The sequence below is a fragment of the Chlorocebus sabaeus genome, chromosome 2, assembly GCF_047675955.1.
Source record: "Chlorocebus sabaeus isolate Y175 chromosome 2, mChlSab1.0.hap1, whole genome shotgun sequence".
In the NCBI taxonomy this organism is placed as follows: domain Eukaryota; kingdom Metazoa; phylum Chordata; class Mammalia; order Primates; family Cercopithecidae; genus Chlorocebus; species Chlorocebus sabaeus.
The window spans coordinates 63,336,261-63,351,223 of record NC_132905.1 but is presented as its reverse complement, the minus strand read 5'-3'; the positions used below and the strand labels follow the sequence as shown (position 1 = coordinate 63,351,223).

General features: G+C 42.3%; 1 protein-coding gene across 1 annotated transcript in view; it reads right to left on the bottom strand.

Annotated features, from left to right (window-relative positions):
• Positions 1 to 14,963, bottom strand: part of TMC2 (transmembrane channel like 2) — a 97,848-nt gene that overhangs the window by 40,125 nt on the left and 42,760 nt on the right. The window contains exons 8-11 of the mRNA XM_073008974.1: positions 9,883 to 9,981; positions 7,284 to 7,426; positions 4,973 to 5,120; positions 224 to 412 (exon numbers count right to left, since the gene is read on the bottom strand). Of these exons, the coding sequence (XP_072865075.1) occupies positions 224 to 412; positions 4,973 to 5,120; positions 7,284 to 7,426; positions 9,883 to 9,981 (579 nt within the window). The remainder of the gene's footprint in view (positions 1 to 223; positions 413 to 4,972; positions 5,121 to 7,283; positions 7,427 to 9,882; positions 9,982 to 14,963) is intronic.

The following is a 14,963-nucleotide window of genomic DNA, read 5'->3' as shown; positions in this document are numbered from 1 at the left end:
TTGCTAATCCAGTTTTTCTAGTTGTAAAAGCCAGTTCCGAAAACCTAATAACAGGTGACTTTTTGTTCAGGATATTCATGCTATTTGACTGGAAAGGGATGTAATTTCACTTATTAAAACAAGCCTATAATCCAGACTTTCAATAAATCAAATGAATGGCATAGGAACCAGTGATTTTCAGTATTTGCTGTCAACCTTCACTTCATCAGAGATGTGTTCTTACCTCATTCCTTTCATACCAGCTAACATTCTGCATTTTGGAGAACTGCTGGGATCGCTTCACCACAAAGTAAATGAGGTACCCACTTCCACACAAACAGCAGATGATGAGAAAGTTGGCCAGGACACGAAGAAATCTTGTCAGATGGATATTTTCTTCTTTGTTACTCTCTTGTTCATCCACTATTGATTCCTTAATGTGTGAAAATGAGATGTGCATAAATGTCAGGCCAGAAATGCCAGAACCATGGCTGTTGGGTCCCTGAAAATAGTACTTTCTGTATTTCCAGAAATGAAGTAATACAGAGGAGATGATGTAATGCCCTGTGCCCTATGGAGAATTATTTTCTGTAAAAAATACGTTTGTTGTTACTGCTATTCCAGTACGTATAAGAAAAACTTAGATTTCTTAAATAGTCACCATGAGTCAGACATGGTACTTTCCATGCATTGTCCCTCTTTTTTTCTTTTTTGAGACAGAGTTTTGCTCTTGTTGCCCAGGTGGGAGTGCAATGGCACAATCTCGGCTCACCACCTCCCGGGTTCAAGTGATTCTTCTGCCTCAGCCTCCCGAGTAGCTGGGATTACAGGCATGCGCCACCACCCCTGGCTAATTTTATATTTTTAGCAGAGATGAGGTTTCTCCATGTTGGTCAGACCAGTCTCGATCTCCCGATCTTAGGTGATCTGTCTGCCTCAGTTTCCCAAGCTGCTGGGATTACAGGCATGAGCCACTGTGCCCGGCTGCATTGTCCCTCTTAATCCCAGCAACAAACCAGTAGAATAGTTACTGTTATTGCCCATATTACAGACCCTAAGGCCCAGAGAGATTTCAGTAACTGATTGGGACTAAGTCTATAGGTCAAATAGATTCCAACTGAATCTTAAAATATTGAGTCTTCTAATCGAGGGTTGGCAAACTCATTCTATAAAAAGCTAGATAGTATTTTTGGTTTGCTGGTCATATGATCTGTCTCACAACCACTCAACCATCGTGGCATGAAAGCAACCATAGACAAGGTGTAAATACATTGGAATGCTTTGTTTCGATAAAACTTTATTTGTAAAAGTAGGCAGTAGGCTGGATTTGGCCTGTGGGCCATAGTTTGCCAACCTCTGTTCTAATGCATCAGCATAGCGTATCTTCCATTTACTTAGGGTTTCTTAATTTCTTTCAGCATTATTTTATACTTTTGGTGTAATGGTCTTGTACATTATTTTGGCTAAATTTATACTTAGGAATTTTATGGGTTTTTTTGGATACTATTATCAATAGAAATTAAACTTTTTTTCTTTTGCTTTTTTCTTTCTTTTTTTTTTTTCTTTTTTTTTTTTTTTTTTTTTTGTTTGAGACAGAGTCTCACTGTGTCGCCTAGGCTGGAGTGCATGGCATGATCTCAGCTCACTGCAACCTCCGCCTCCTATGTTCAAGCGATTCTTCTGCCTCAGTCTCCTGAGTAGCTGGAATTACAGATGCCCACCACTACACCCGGCTATTTTTTGTATCTTTAGTACAGGTAGGGTTTCTCTATGTTGTCCAGGCTGGTCTCAAACTCTTGACCTCAGGTGATCCACCTGTCTCAGCCTCCCAAAGTGTGGGGATTACAGGTATGAGCCACTGTGCCTGGCCTTAAACTTATTTTCTAATTGTTTTCTGTCAGTATATAAAAATTGATTTTTGATTATTAAACTTGTGCCCTAGACACAGAGAGTAAGTGGTAGAACCAGGATGAAAAATGAACTCTCCCAGACCCCAAAGTCTTAATTCACAGAATTTTCACCTCTATTCTGTTATACAAGTATATTATGTCTCTTTTAATAAACTCACAAAAGAAGTCATTTTACTTCTCACATGTTCAAAGTGTTTCAAAGACATTGATCTTCTTTGTCCCTTTCTCACAGTCCTGGAGGAAAAGTCGAAGCCCCCAATCACCCCTACCCTGGCTTTGGATGGAAGTGGCCATAAGCCCCCCATTGCTGTAAGAAGAAGGAGAGGAGACAGAGTCAGCTCCCTGCTCCATGCACTACAAAGCCCACCGGGCTCTAGGCTGGGAAACCCATGCTGTGAGTTGCTGAGCTCAAGCCCTTTTCCTAGTGGGTGTCCCTGCCATCTGCAGGCATCAGTCAGTGGACAGCAGGAAGGAATTCAAGAGAGGAGAGGGACAAAGAAAAGAGAACCAAGCACAGTTGCCGTGTAAATGTGAGCTTCGCTAGGTCCTGGGGGAAACTGATTAGACAGGAGAAATATTGAGCCATAAAGAACTTGACATGGGAGCTGGATGCAGTGGCTCACACCTGTAATCCCAGTGCTTTGGGAGGCCAAGGAGGGAGGATTGCTTGACACCAGGAATTTGAGACCAGCCTGGGCAACATAGTGAAAGACCCCATCTCTACAAAAAATAGAAAAATTTAACTGAGCACGGCACTCCAGCCGGAGTGAGACCTTGTCTCAAAAAAAAAAAAAAAAAAAAAAAAATTGGATTAAAGAAGAAAAAAGGAAGAACTTGGAATGGTTTTTACAATCACAGGGGCAAAGTACAATGTGCAGTACTTCAGCATTACATCTTTGGCCTTCATTCATTTGCTTCCCAGCTGGATGGCTATTTTATATGAGCTGTAGTTCTATAGGCCTCCTCAAACTTCTCTTGTAAAGAAATTATTTGTATGTGGATTGAAAGAAACATAGGGTTAATTTCATCTTTTTTTTTTAACATCTCATTCATTCATTCATTCATTTTGAGCCAGAGTCTCACTCTGTCACTCAGGCTGGAATGCAGTGGTGCGATCTTGGCTCACTGCAACTTCTGCCTTTTGGATTCAAGCGATTCTCATGCCTCAGCCTCCCGAGTAGCTGGGATTGGCAGGTGGATCATTTGAGGTCAGGAGTTCGAGACCAGCCTGGCCAAAATGGTAAAACTCCATCTCTACTAAAAATACTTTTTGTTTTTTTAATATGCAAACCCAACCACTCAATTATACATATGTTTCAACCGCAACTTAGAACCCTGCAGTAGTCCTTTATTTATCATGCACCCTCAGAAGAGCTTTTCTGCTTTGTTGCACTTTTTTTTGGACATGTACACACAGGAAACTTTCTGGCTCTTTCATAATCTCATGGAACTGTGTTTTGTTTTCAGAACGCCCCATGCCTGTTTTTATACCAGTCGCATAAACAAACAACACCTAGTCTCACTGGAAAATGATGGAAACTTTGTCAGCAGCACTTCATATATATATTTTTAAAATCTCTTGTTTAGAAAATAAATTGTGATTTTAAAGTAGAGACATGGGCCGGGCACGGTGGCTTACACTTGTAATCCCAGCACTTTGGGAGGCCGAGGTGGGCAGATCACTTGAGGTCAGGAGTTTGAGACCAGCCTGGCCAACGTGGTGAAACCATGACTCTACTAAAAATAAAAAAAAATTAGCCGGGCGTGGTGGCGTGCACCTGTAATCCCAGCTACTCAAGAGGCTGAAGCAGGAGAATCACTTGAACCCGGGAGCCGGAGGTTGCAGTGAACTGAGATTTTGCCACTACACTCCAGCCTGGGTGACAGAGCAACACTCTGTCTCAATAAATAAATAAATAAATAAATAAATAAAGTAGAGGCAAGGTCTGTGAAGGAACCCTCTCAGTCAGAATTGTACACACTTGCAAAGGTTTGCCCACCTCAGCCCCTGTAGGACTGATCTGCGCAGACCGTATTGCTAAGCCTTCCATCACCAAGCTTTCACTCTGTCTCCCTTTCTCTCTCTTTGTTATTTTCTAACTACCAAGTTCAAATTCTTTTTTTTTTTTTTTTTTTTTTTTTTTTTATTTCAATAGCTTTCTGGGGAACAGGTGGTGTTTGGTTACATGAATAAGTTATTCAGTGGTGATTTCTGAGATTTTGGTGCAGGCATCAGGGTTAATTTCTTTATTCCCACACCTCCAAACCAGGATTCTCAACTCTTTCTGGGTATTCTAATCACTTGGGGAGCTTTTGAAAAATCAATGTCAGGACCCCACTCCAGGCCATTTATATCAGAGTCTCTGTTAGTGGATCCCAGGAGATCTTTTAAGCTCCTGGGGTGATTCTAGCATGCAGAAAAGGTTGAGAAACGCTTTCCCCAAATGCATCCTTCCACTTATTCCAGCAGAAAGGTGTTTCATGTAGAAAGAGGCAGCACCAGGTCTCAGCATCCAGGATACTCTGTCATATTAAGAAACAGACAGGCTGGGGGTGGTGGCTCATGTCTGTAATCCCAGCACTTTGGGAGGTGGAGGAGGGCGGATCACTTGAGGTCAGGAGTTCAAGACCAGCCTGGCCAACATGGTGAAACCCTATCTCTACTAAAAATACACACACACACACACACACAAGATTAGCTGGCCATGGTGGCAGGCACCTGTAGTCCCAGCTACTTGGGAGGCTGAGGCAGGAGCATTGCTTAAGCCCAGGAGGCAGAGGTTGTAGTGTGCTGAGAGCACACCACTGCACTCCAGCCTGGGCAATGGGAAGAGACATTGTAAAAAAAAAAAAAAAAAAAAAAAAGAAAGAAAGAAAGAAAGAAAGAAAAGAAACAGGCAGTGGGTACCAGCCACGAGCATTCCTTATTTAAGGGCTTGAAAACTGGACTCACATTTCTGGGAAGGCTCTTGCCACAAGTTATTTGAGGACCTTATTTTCTATGTCCCAGCTGGGAGAAGTCTCTCAATGATCAGAGGGACCTAGAGTTCCCCCGGAAGTGGGAACTGCCCTGGGGTGACTACCTTGAAGCTGGTGGTGATGGAAGCATATTTGTTGTCAGCTGTCTCTGAATTCCCGATCAGGTAGTCCCAGCTGGTGAACATCTTGAAGCTGAATGTGAAGTTGTCACTCTCCCCTTCGCCTGTGCTTCCTTGGGTATTGCTGGCCATCCTGTAGGGCACACAGGACTGTTGCAATGTCTGCCCTCTTTCTGCTGTGTCACCCGCAGGGAATCTTGGCCTAAGCCAGTCTTGGACACAGGTAACAGATGAACAGGTAGCTGATATTCAGCGACAAAACAAGCCAGGCAGGGACTTGAACCAAGACAGCTTTTAGGATAGCCAGGGCACCTTTCCCCACAAATTCAGAGTCCCCTGCAAGCACACATGGTATCAGTTAGGTAATAAAAGGCCTGCAGGAGATAGGACACGTGACCATGTTTTCTTCCCTATACCTAATTTCCTGTGGCTTGACTCACCTGCAAATGCAGTTTGAGAACTCTTTACTGGGAGTCTATTCTCAAACAAGAGCATTCCCTTCTATGCCATCTATTTGCTTGGATAGAACATATCTATATATATTTCTGATATAAAATGCAAAGCACACTGAGGTGGCTGGTGCTATTTTGTTGTGCTACTTTTTTTTTTTTTTGGTAATACAGTCTCGCTCTGTCATCCAGGCTGGAGTGCAGTGGCCTGATCTTGGCTCACTACAGCCTCTGCCTCCCAGGTTCAAGCGATTCTCCTGTCTCAGCCTCCTGAGTAGCTGGGATTACAAGCACCTACCACGACACCTGGCTAATTTTTTTGTATTTTTGGTAGAGATGGGGTTTTGCCATGTTGGCCAGGCTGGTCTTGAATTCCTGACCTCAGGTGATCTGCCTGCCTCGGCCTCCTAAAGTGCTGGGATTACAGGTGTGAACCACCACAACCGGCCCAGGACTACTTTTAATTTCAAAACCATCAATTACTTTTGCACCATCCTACTACAATCAGGTCATATATCCTTTTCTTAAGCAAGTTTGGCTGAAAGCACTTTGGACCTTCCTATTTCATCCTACCTGTCTTCAACCTATGCTCCCTAGAGTTTGACCCTGTGGGAATCACAGAATTCCAAGCAGGGGTGCTGTAAGATACGGGGAGGGGTTTGTCATCTTCCCTAATATGTTGGCTTTCTGGATTTGCTGTTCCACAGGGCTTAGTTAGCTTTTTTTGGTTTGTCACAAAAACATTCCCTATTTCTATACTTATCTGGGGTGAGAACAGGGAAAAAGCAACAACATGAGGGCTAAGAATAAAAGCACGCCTGTCTCCTTGTTCTGTTCCTTTTGCCTGATAGCGCTGTGCAGTCCGAGATCACCCAGTGGTCACTGTCGGGTGATGGGCAGGGCCTTGTGAACAGCAGCATTTCCGCCTGAGACCATGTGGTAGAAAGCCAAGCCCCGCGTCCCCATTGCCCTTTCGGGGGCTCTACCCAGGCTTCACTCTACCCAGAGCTCCACTCCTCTCCTGCAGGCACAGCCACCCACACTGTTTTGGGAGAAGCGACCCCTCATGTCTGTGCTGAAGGGAGAGTGGACCCAGGTGGATAGGTTTGTGCAGGAGACAGTGACTTCCACCCCGCAACCCCCAGCCACAGCTGATGGGGTCCCCTGATTCTGAAGAAGGCGATCAATCCATGGGCTGGGCCACGTTTTTTCTTCAGAGAATATGAATTAAGTGTTACATTCATATTAAAAGGCCACTTCTGACCACAGAGACAAGTAGAGTTGGGGCCAGAGAGGCCGCCATGGTTAATCATTGCCACATACGTTTATTTAGTATAAGTTTATTGGTTGTATCTTTCTATATGCCAGCCTTGGTTCTGACACACAAGCTAGAGTTGGGAGGAGCAGAAGAGTTTTTTGGAGGAAGCTGAGCTCTGGAGAAAAGCAGAAACAGGCCTGACAAACCTCCAGCCCTACCTTACCAGGTACTATGCTCCCTCTCAAGCCACACTGGCCTTTTGGCAGTTTGGGGCAAACACTAGGCTATTGCTGCCTCAGGGCCTTTGCACATGCTCTTCTTTTGTCTAAAATGCTGCTCCCCAGAATTTCAGCATGGCTGGCGTTCTCAGCCTCATCCAAAGGGGTAGTTTCAATCCTATTTCCCAGAACATCCCACATGACCTGGTTCATGTCTTTCATACCAAAAATTATAATGTACATATGCTTTCTGTGTTCATTTCCTGTTTTCTCTCTGAATGCCCCACCAGAAGGGAGGTAGGCATAGAGTGACCAGGGGAGTGAGCTGTGGCTGTGAAGTCAAAGCCTGTGGATGAGACGGTCATACTTACGATCGAATAACAATCATCAGGCTGTAGCCGAACACGCTGACCCCCACCATAAAGTAAGCCATAGGCAGCCGGTACCTCAGCCACCCGATGGTCCTCTGGTTGTTGTAGTAGCCATAGAAGAGTGCAGAGTACTTGATATAGCCCTGGGGACAGCAAAGCCAAATGCTCTGGGTTGATAAGCTCAGAGCTGGTGGTCACCAGACACGTCCATTCTACCAGGGATTTCTTTCTCAGAGTCTTAACTGAGTCTAAGGGGCCAAAGGAAGAGTTCCAGATGTTCTTGTTCTTCCCTTCACCTCCTCCAGTAGCTCCAGAGCCCCTCCATGTTTCCCCTTCTTTCTCTTCTTCATTCTCTCTATTTCCTCATTACACAGAGTACATGGAGACATGGGAGGGAGAGGAGAGTGTTGTTAACATTTGGGATAAAATCAGGGATGGGGGTTGGGCACTGTGGCTCACGCCTGTAATCCCAGCACTTTGGGAGGCTGAAGTGGGCCGATCACTTGAGGTCAGGAGTTCATGACCAACCTGGCCAACGTGGTGAAACCTCATCTCTACTAAAAATACAAAAATTTGCCAGGTGTGATAGTAGGCGCCTGTAATCTCAGCTATTTGGGAGGCTGAGGCAGGAGAATCACTTGAACTTGGGAGGTGGAGGTTGCAGTGAGCAGAGATCATGCCCCTGCACTCCAACCTGGGCAACAGAGGGAGACTCTGTCTTAAAAAAAAAAAAAAAAAAAAAAAAGGAATAAAAGACTCCTTAGTAATAGTATAGTTGGGAACCCCTGTTCCAAATAACTTTCTGAAGGGTTTCCAATCTGACTTTGAGAGTGAAGGATGGCAGCAGCAATGACTTGCTGTGGGAGGCACTACAACCATACCTCCCAGCCTCAGCAAGCCCTTGGAGCTGCAGACTAAGCCTCCAGAGGCATGGGGGTATGAAGCTCACAAAGGAGGGAAGAGTGCTGCAGGCAGAGGGCCATAAGCAAAGGCAGAGAGGCAATGACAGTGTGTGATGCATGCTGGGACTTCCTCAAAGCTCGGTGGCATTGGGGCACTAAAGTGTGAGGTATTACATGGACATGGGACTGGAGAGGTAGCGAGCAGCCTGGTCATGAACAGTTGTTTTGTAAACCCAATTAAGAACACTGGCTTTTATTCTGCTGGGAATGAGAATCAATGAAAATTTGAGGTAGGGGAGTGACAGGGTCAGATCTGCATTTAATAAAGATCACTCCAGCAACAAAGGGAATGGAAATTTTAGGAGCCAAGCCAAGGCAGGGAGGAGAGGTAGATGATTCTGACAGCAGTCCTGGTAAAGTGAGGACATTATTCAAAGTGAAGGTAAAAGACATGGAAAAAAGCATTTTGCCTAATGATGGGATCCTATTTGATTAAAGCACTGGTTTTTCAATAATTAAGTCCACTGTTTCACACTTACACACGCAATCTTTAGGCCTCACAATCACAAATGGAAGTTCATTGATACGTTGGCAATAGCACCTTGAAATCCCGAAGGATGAAAAACTCCATGGCTTTTTCTTACTCAGTCCAGATATTCATTGATTTTCTTCCTCCTCAGATAGTCATTGATTCCCATTCCCAAATGGAATGAAAGCCAAGGTTCTTAATTGGTGATATGGTTTGGCTCTGTGTCCCCACCCAAATCTCATCTTGAATTGTAATCTCCAGATGTTGAGGGAGGGACCTGGTGGGAGGTGATTGGATCATGGGGGCAGTTTCCCCCATGCTGTTCTCATGATAGTGAGGGAGTTCTGGTGAGATCCGGTTGTTCTAATAAGTGTCTGGCATTTCCCCTGCGCTCTCTCTCTTCTGCTGCCATGTAAGAAGTGTCTTGCTTCCCCTTTGCCTTTCACCACGATTGCAAGTTTCTTGAGGCCTTCCCTCAAGAACTGTTCCCACGCAGAACTGTGAGTCAATTAAAACCCTGTATTTATAAATTACCTAGTCTCAGGTAGTAGTCTGAAAATGAACTAATACAATTGGGTTTGTAAAAGATTTAAGAAATATTTAGTAGGTAGGCTCAGATTTAGTGGTTGGTTGGATGGCAGTGGGGGTGATTGGTGAGGAAGAGGGAGAAGTGTGGGATGATTTTCAGGCTTCAGACATGGATGATTGGATGAATGGTGATTCCAGTAAAGGAGATGGGAAAAAGAGATGTGGGTTTTGGCTGGATAGGTGTTGCATTTGAAGAGCAAGTAGTACATTCAGTTGAAGATGTCATGTGAAACTTGGGGGAAGCCTGGAGTGGAGATAGATCTGGGGTCTTAATGTGGGAATGAGGAAAGAAAACCATACTGTGAGATCACCTTGCAGAGACCTGGCAGACAGAGAGGCGCAGTGGCCACATGGGGAGCCCACATCCATCAGAGTGTGGCTGGAGAGAGCAGTGCATGAAGGAGACCCTGGAGGACTGTGCAGAGACATGGTTTGCAAGCTCATTTAGCTTAGTGCTGGGATCCTATTTTATTAAAGCAATGGTTTTTCAATAATTGCATGCACTATTTCATACTTATCCATGCAATCTTTAGGCTTTATAATCACAAATGCAAGTTCATTGGCATGTTGACAATAGTACCTCAAAATCCCAAAGGACAGAAAAATCCATGGCCTTTTCTTCCTCAGCCCGAGGCACTGTCTTTCTGGGAATACTCCCATAGGGCATGCCCATCAGTACCTTGTGCAGAAACACAATGACACAAGTATGAGTGGAGGAAATACAAACACACAGAGACATTCATATACTGGGGTAAATGCTTTCCTTCCCAGAGTGGGCCACACCTATTTTCTTCTTTTTTATGTACTTATTAATTTAATTTGTTTTTATTTTTTGAGATGGAGTTTCACTCTCATCACCCAGGTTGGAGAGCAGTGGCGCAGTCTCAGCTCACTGCAACCTCCACCTCCCAGGTTCACGTGTCCTGCCTCAGCCTCCCAAGTAGCTGGGATTACAGGTGCCGCCCAACACGCCTGGCTAATTTTTGTGTTTTTAGTAGAGACAGGGTTTCACCATGTTGGCCAGGCTGGTCTTGGACCCCTGACCTCAGGTGATCCACCCACGTTGGCTTCCCAAAGTGCTGGGATTACAGCCATGAGATTTTCCAGTATACAATACATTATTATTAACTATAGTCACCATGTTGTACAATAGATCTCTTGAATTTATACTTCCTATCTAACTGAAATTTTGTATCCTTTGAGCAACATTTCCCAATCTCCCCAATTCCCCAAGTGAAGTTTTTGTTGTCATTGTTGATTTGTTGCTTTTTGTATATGTGGTAGGCAGAATTCTAAGAATGACCCTAAATGACCCTCAATCTTGTATAATCCCCTCCCCTTTGAGTATGGACAGAACCTGGGAATGAGTTATCACGCCAAGATTATTTGAGTGAGCCTAATTTAATCACATGAGCTCTTTAAAAGCCAAGAGTTTTCTCTGGCTGGTTGCAGAAGAAGTCACAGATCATTCAAAACATGAGAAGGACTGAACACACTACTGCTGGCTTAAAGATGGAGGGAACCATGTAACGGGGAATGTGGGAGCCCTCGAGAGGCTGAGCATGGACACCATCTGCCACCCAGCAAGGAAACAGGGACCTCAGTCCTACAAGCACAAGGAAATAAATTCTGCCAACAATCTTGGAAGAAGGGCTCCAAGCTTGGAAAAGGGCTCCAGACCCCAGATGAGACCCTTAGCCCCTGCTGACTCTTTGATTTCAGTCTGGTGAGACCCTGAGCAGAGAATCCAGCCACACCATGCTAGACTGCTGACCTACAGAACTGTGGGTGTTGCTTTAGACCCTCTTTGTGGTAATTTGTTACACAGCAATAGAAATCCAAAGCAGTAGATATCCAGCTTTGGATCTGTAGCACTTACTAAATACTAAAACTTTTTTTTGTCACATTGGGAAAATTCTCTGCCATAATCCCTTTGAATACTGTATCTGTGCCATTCCATCTTCTCTCTCCTTCTGGGACTACATATATGTGTGTGCATTTGCGTGTGCATTTGCATGTGCATTTCTGTGTGTAGATTTTAAGTGTTCTCACCAAAAATAAATCATAAGTATAGGTATATGAGGTGATACATATGTTAATTAGCTTGATTTTACCATTCCACAATATATACACATTCCAAGACAGCATTTTGTACAACATAAATATATGCAATTTATATTTGTCAATTAAAATAAGTAAATTTTAAAAAATTCACCTAAACCTACCACAGGAAAATTTACACAAATTCTTCAAGAGAATAATAAAAAAAGAAACATTCCTAAATCACTTTATGAGGTTGAATATTGATCCCCAAATATGATAAGAACATTATAAGAAGGATATTTACAGGCTAATATCTCAAAAATAAATGCAAAAATTCTAGATAAAATATTCACAAATCAAAATCAGAGGATATATGAAAAAGATAATCCATAATAACCTAGTTGGGTTTATTGCAGGAATGCAATCTGGTTTAACATTTGAAAATATATCAGTATAATTCACCACATAACAATCTTAAATTTGTATGTACTCAATAACATGGCAGCAACATATATAAAACAAAAAATAATAATTACAATGAGAAAAAGACAATAGCAGGAGATTAAATTGATCGCACTCAGCAATTGATCATGCTGCTCTAAAATTAGAAAGATTATAGACAATTTGTAGAATACAAGTAATATTTTGAACCATGCAAAAAATATAAAAATTGAGGAAAATTAACCATATTCTAAGCAAATAAAGCAAGTCCCAAGTAATGAAAAAGTATCAGTTTCATACAAAATATACACAATGATCACATAAAATTATACTAAAAACCAGTAAAAAATGCCGCTAATCTTTCTATATATTAAGGTCTTGAAAATATATTCATAAATAACTTGTAGATCACAAGGAAATTAGAAAATGCCTAAAAATAAATAATGGCAATGTACATCAAAGTATATGGAATGCAACTAAAATGGTATTGAGAGGAAAATTTATAAATGGGTGTTGTGTTATTGCTGTCATTTGGATGTTTGTCCCTTCCAAATCTCATGTTGAAATGTGATTCCCAATGTTGGAGGTGGGGCCTGGTGGGACATATTGGATCATGAGGGCAGAGTCTTCATAAATGGCTTAGAACCATCCCCTTGGTGATAAGTGAATTCTCACTCAGTTAGTTCACGCGAGATATGGTTGTTTAAAAGTCTAGGACCTCCCCCAATCACTCTCTTGCTCTTGCTCTCGCCAAGTGATGTGCTGGTTCCCTTCACCTTCCATCATGATGTAAGCTTTCTGAGGCCCGCAACAGAAGCAGATGCTGGCACTTTGCTTTCTGTACAGCCTGCAGGACCGTGAGCCAATTAAACCTCTTTTCTTTATAAATTACCCAGCCTCAGGTATTTCTTCATAGCAGGACAAGAACAGCCTAATACAGTTAAAGACTTGCTATGGACCAATAACTCCCCTGTGCCTCCCATTTTTCTCCTGTTTGAACACAGACATGTCTATAGCATTTATCTTAGGCCTGTCCCACCATTTTATGTTTGTTGTGTTGGTGCAGATAACATCTCTTTAGTCTTACGGTAAAGAGAACTGCACCCAAGGAGTTGTATTTAAAGAGCTACTCCCATGGAGCCTCATCTGCACCTGAACTACTGATTTAGAGTAAGAGTTTGGAATCTGAGCTGATGCTGTGCCAGAATGAGATTTTTAGAGGCCTTGAGGAGGGGTAAGTGTATTCTGCACGTGGAAGGGATGTGAATCATTGAGGACCAGAGGGTCGAATGTGGTAGGCAGCCTGTGAGGTGGCTCACATGATCCCTGCCTCTGGTATTTATTGTTGTGTACAATAATACCCTCCCACTGAGTGTGGGCTTGATTTAGTGACTCACTACTAAGGAATAAAATATGGCAGAAGTGATGGAATGTCATTTCTGAGATTAGGTTATAAAAAACGGTGGCTTCTATGTGGGAAGCTTCTTTTTGCTCTATTTCCTTCTTGTATTCTCTCCTTCTGGGAGAAGAAAGCTGCCACCTTACGAGCATGCCTATGGAAAAACTCATGTAGTAAGAAATTGATGTCTCTGGCCAATAGCCATTGAGTACCTGAACCCTGGGAACAGCCACATAAGTAAGGTTGGAAGCAGATCTTCTGAGGCCTGCAGAAGCCACGTGAGTAAGCTTGACATCGTGTCTTCTGAGATCTGCCAGTAGCCTTGTGAGTGATCTTGGAAGCAGATCTTCTTCAGTTCAGCCTCAAGATAATTGTAGCCTTGGTCAAAACCTAGATTGTAGCCTGTGGGAGACCCCAAGTCAGAACCACTTCTGGATTTCTGACCCACAGAAATAATCATAAATGGTGGTTGTATTCAGCAAAAAATTAGGGAGTAACTTGTTACACAGCAATAGATAATGAATACAAACCCCAAGAAATTAGAAGGAATGAAATGAAACATATAAGAGAAATTAGTAATATAAAAGTAAAGATATATAAGAAAAAGACCTGAATGTGAATGTTTATAGCCGAGTTATTCATAATAGTTTCCAAATAGAAACAACTGAAATGTCCAAGAGCTGGTGAATGGATAACAAAATATGATATACCCATATGGTGGAATATTACAATCCCATTGTAATTTTCAATTCCATTTCAGCAATAAAGGGACAAATGATTGATAAAACTACATGAATGAATTTCAAAGACATTGTACCAACTGAAAGAGGTTAGACACAAAAAAACTGCATACTACATATTTCTATTCACATGATATTCTGAAAAGGGCAAAACTTTAGGAACAGGAATCAGAAATCAATCCTTGGTTGTCAAGGGCTGGGAGTTGGAAGAGGAGATTGCTTGCAAAGTGGATACTAGAGAAATTTAGAGGGTGATGAAAATGTTCTATATATCAGTTGTGTGGTGGTTACCTGATTATACATTTGTCAAAAGCCATTGAATTGTATACTTAAAAGGAGTAAATTTTACTTTATGCAAATTGTGCCCCCCAAAGACTGAATTTTTTTTTAAAAAGACATTTCAGAGAGAATCAGCAAAGCCAAAAGTTTTTTCTTGAACAAAATAACTAAAAAAGACAAACCTTTGCTGTAAATGAGACAAAAAAAATTATACTGTAATGCAAAAGGCGATACACCTTTAGATACACTGCAATTTTAGAAAATAAGAAATGACTGTATTTAAGTCAATAAATTTCAAAATGTACATTGAAATGGAAAGTTCAGGACAGTGAGGGTTAGGTAGGTAATAAAATTGGGGAAAATTAATTAGAGGACTTCAGTGTATATGTAATATTTTATTTTTTAGGCATGGTGATGAGCAGGTAGGCTCATTCATTATATCTTTTCATATGTCTGAAATAATTTAGTAGATTTTTTAAGGGGAAGTATCATATGAGGTTTACAGACTGAATGCTTGCTAAGTAAACCTAGAGCACAGCTTACTTAAAGACCTTATAATGTACCTTAGCAGTTTTCAACCCTAGCTGCATATCAGACTCACCTAGGGGAGCTGTATTAGTCATCTAGTGCTATATAACACATTATCCTAAAATGTAGAGGCTTTAAAAAACACATATTCATTGTCTCACTGTTTCTGTAGCTAGCATTTTGGGTATGGCTTAGCTGGGTCCTTCACTTCAGGATCATTCACAAGGCTGC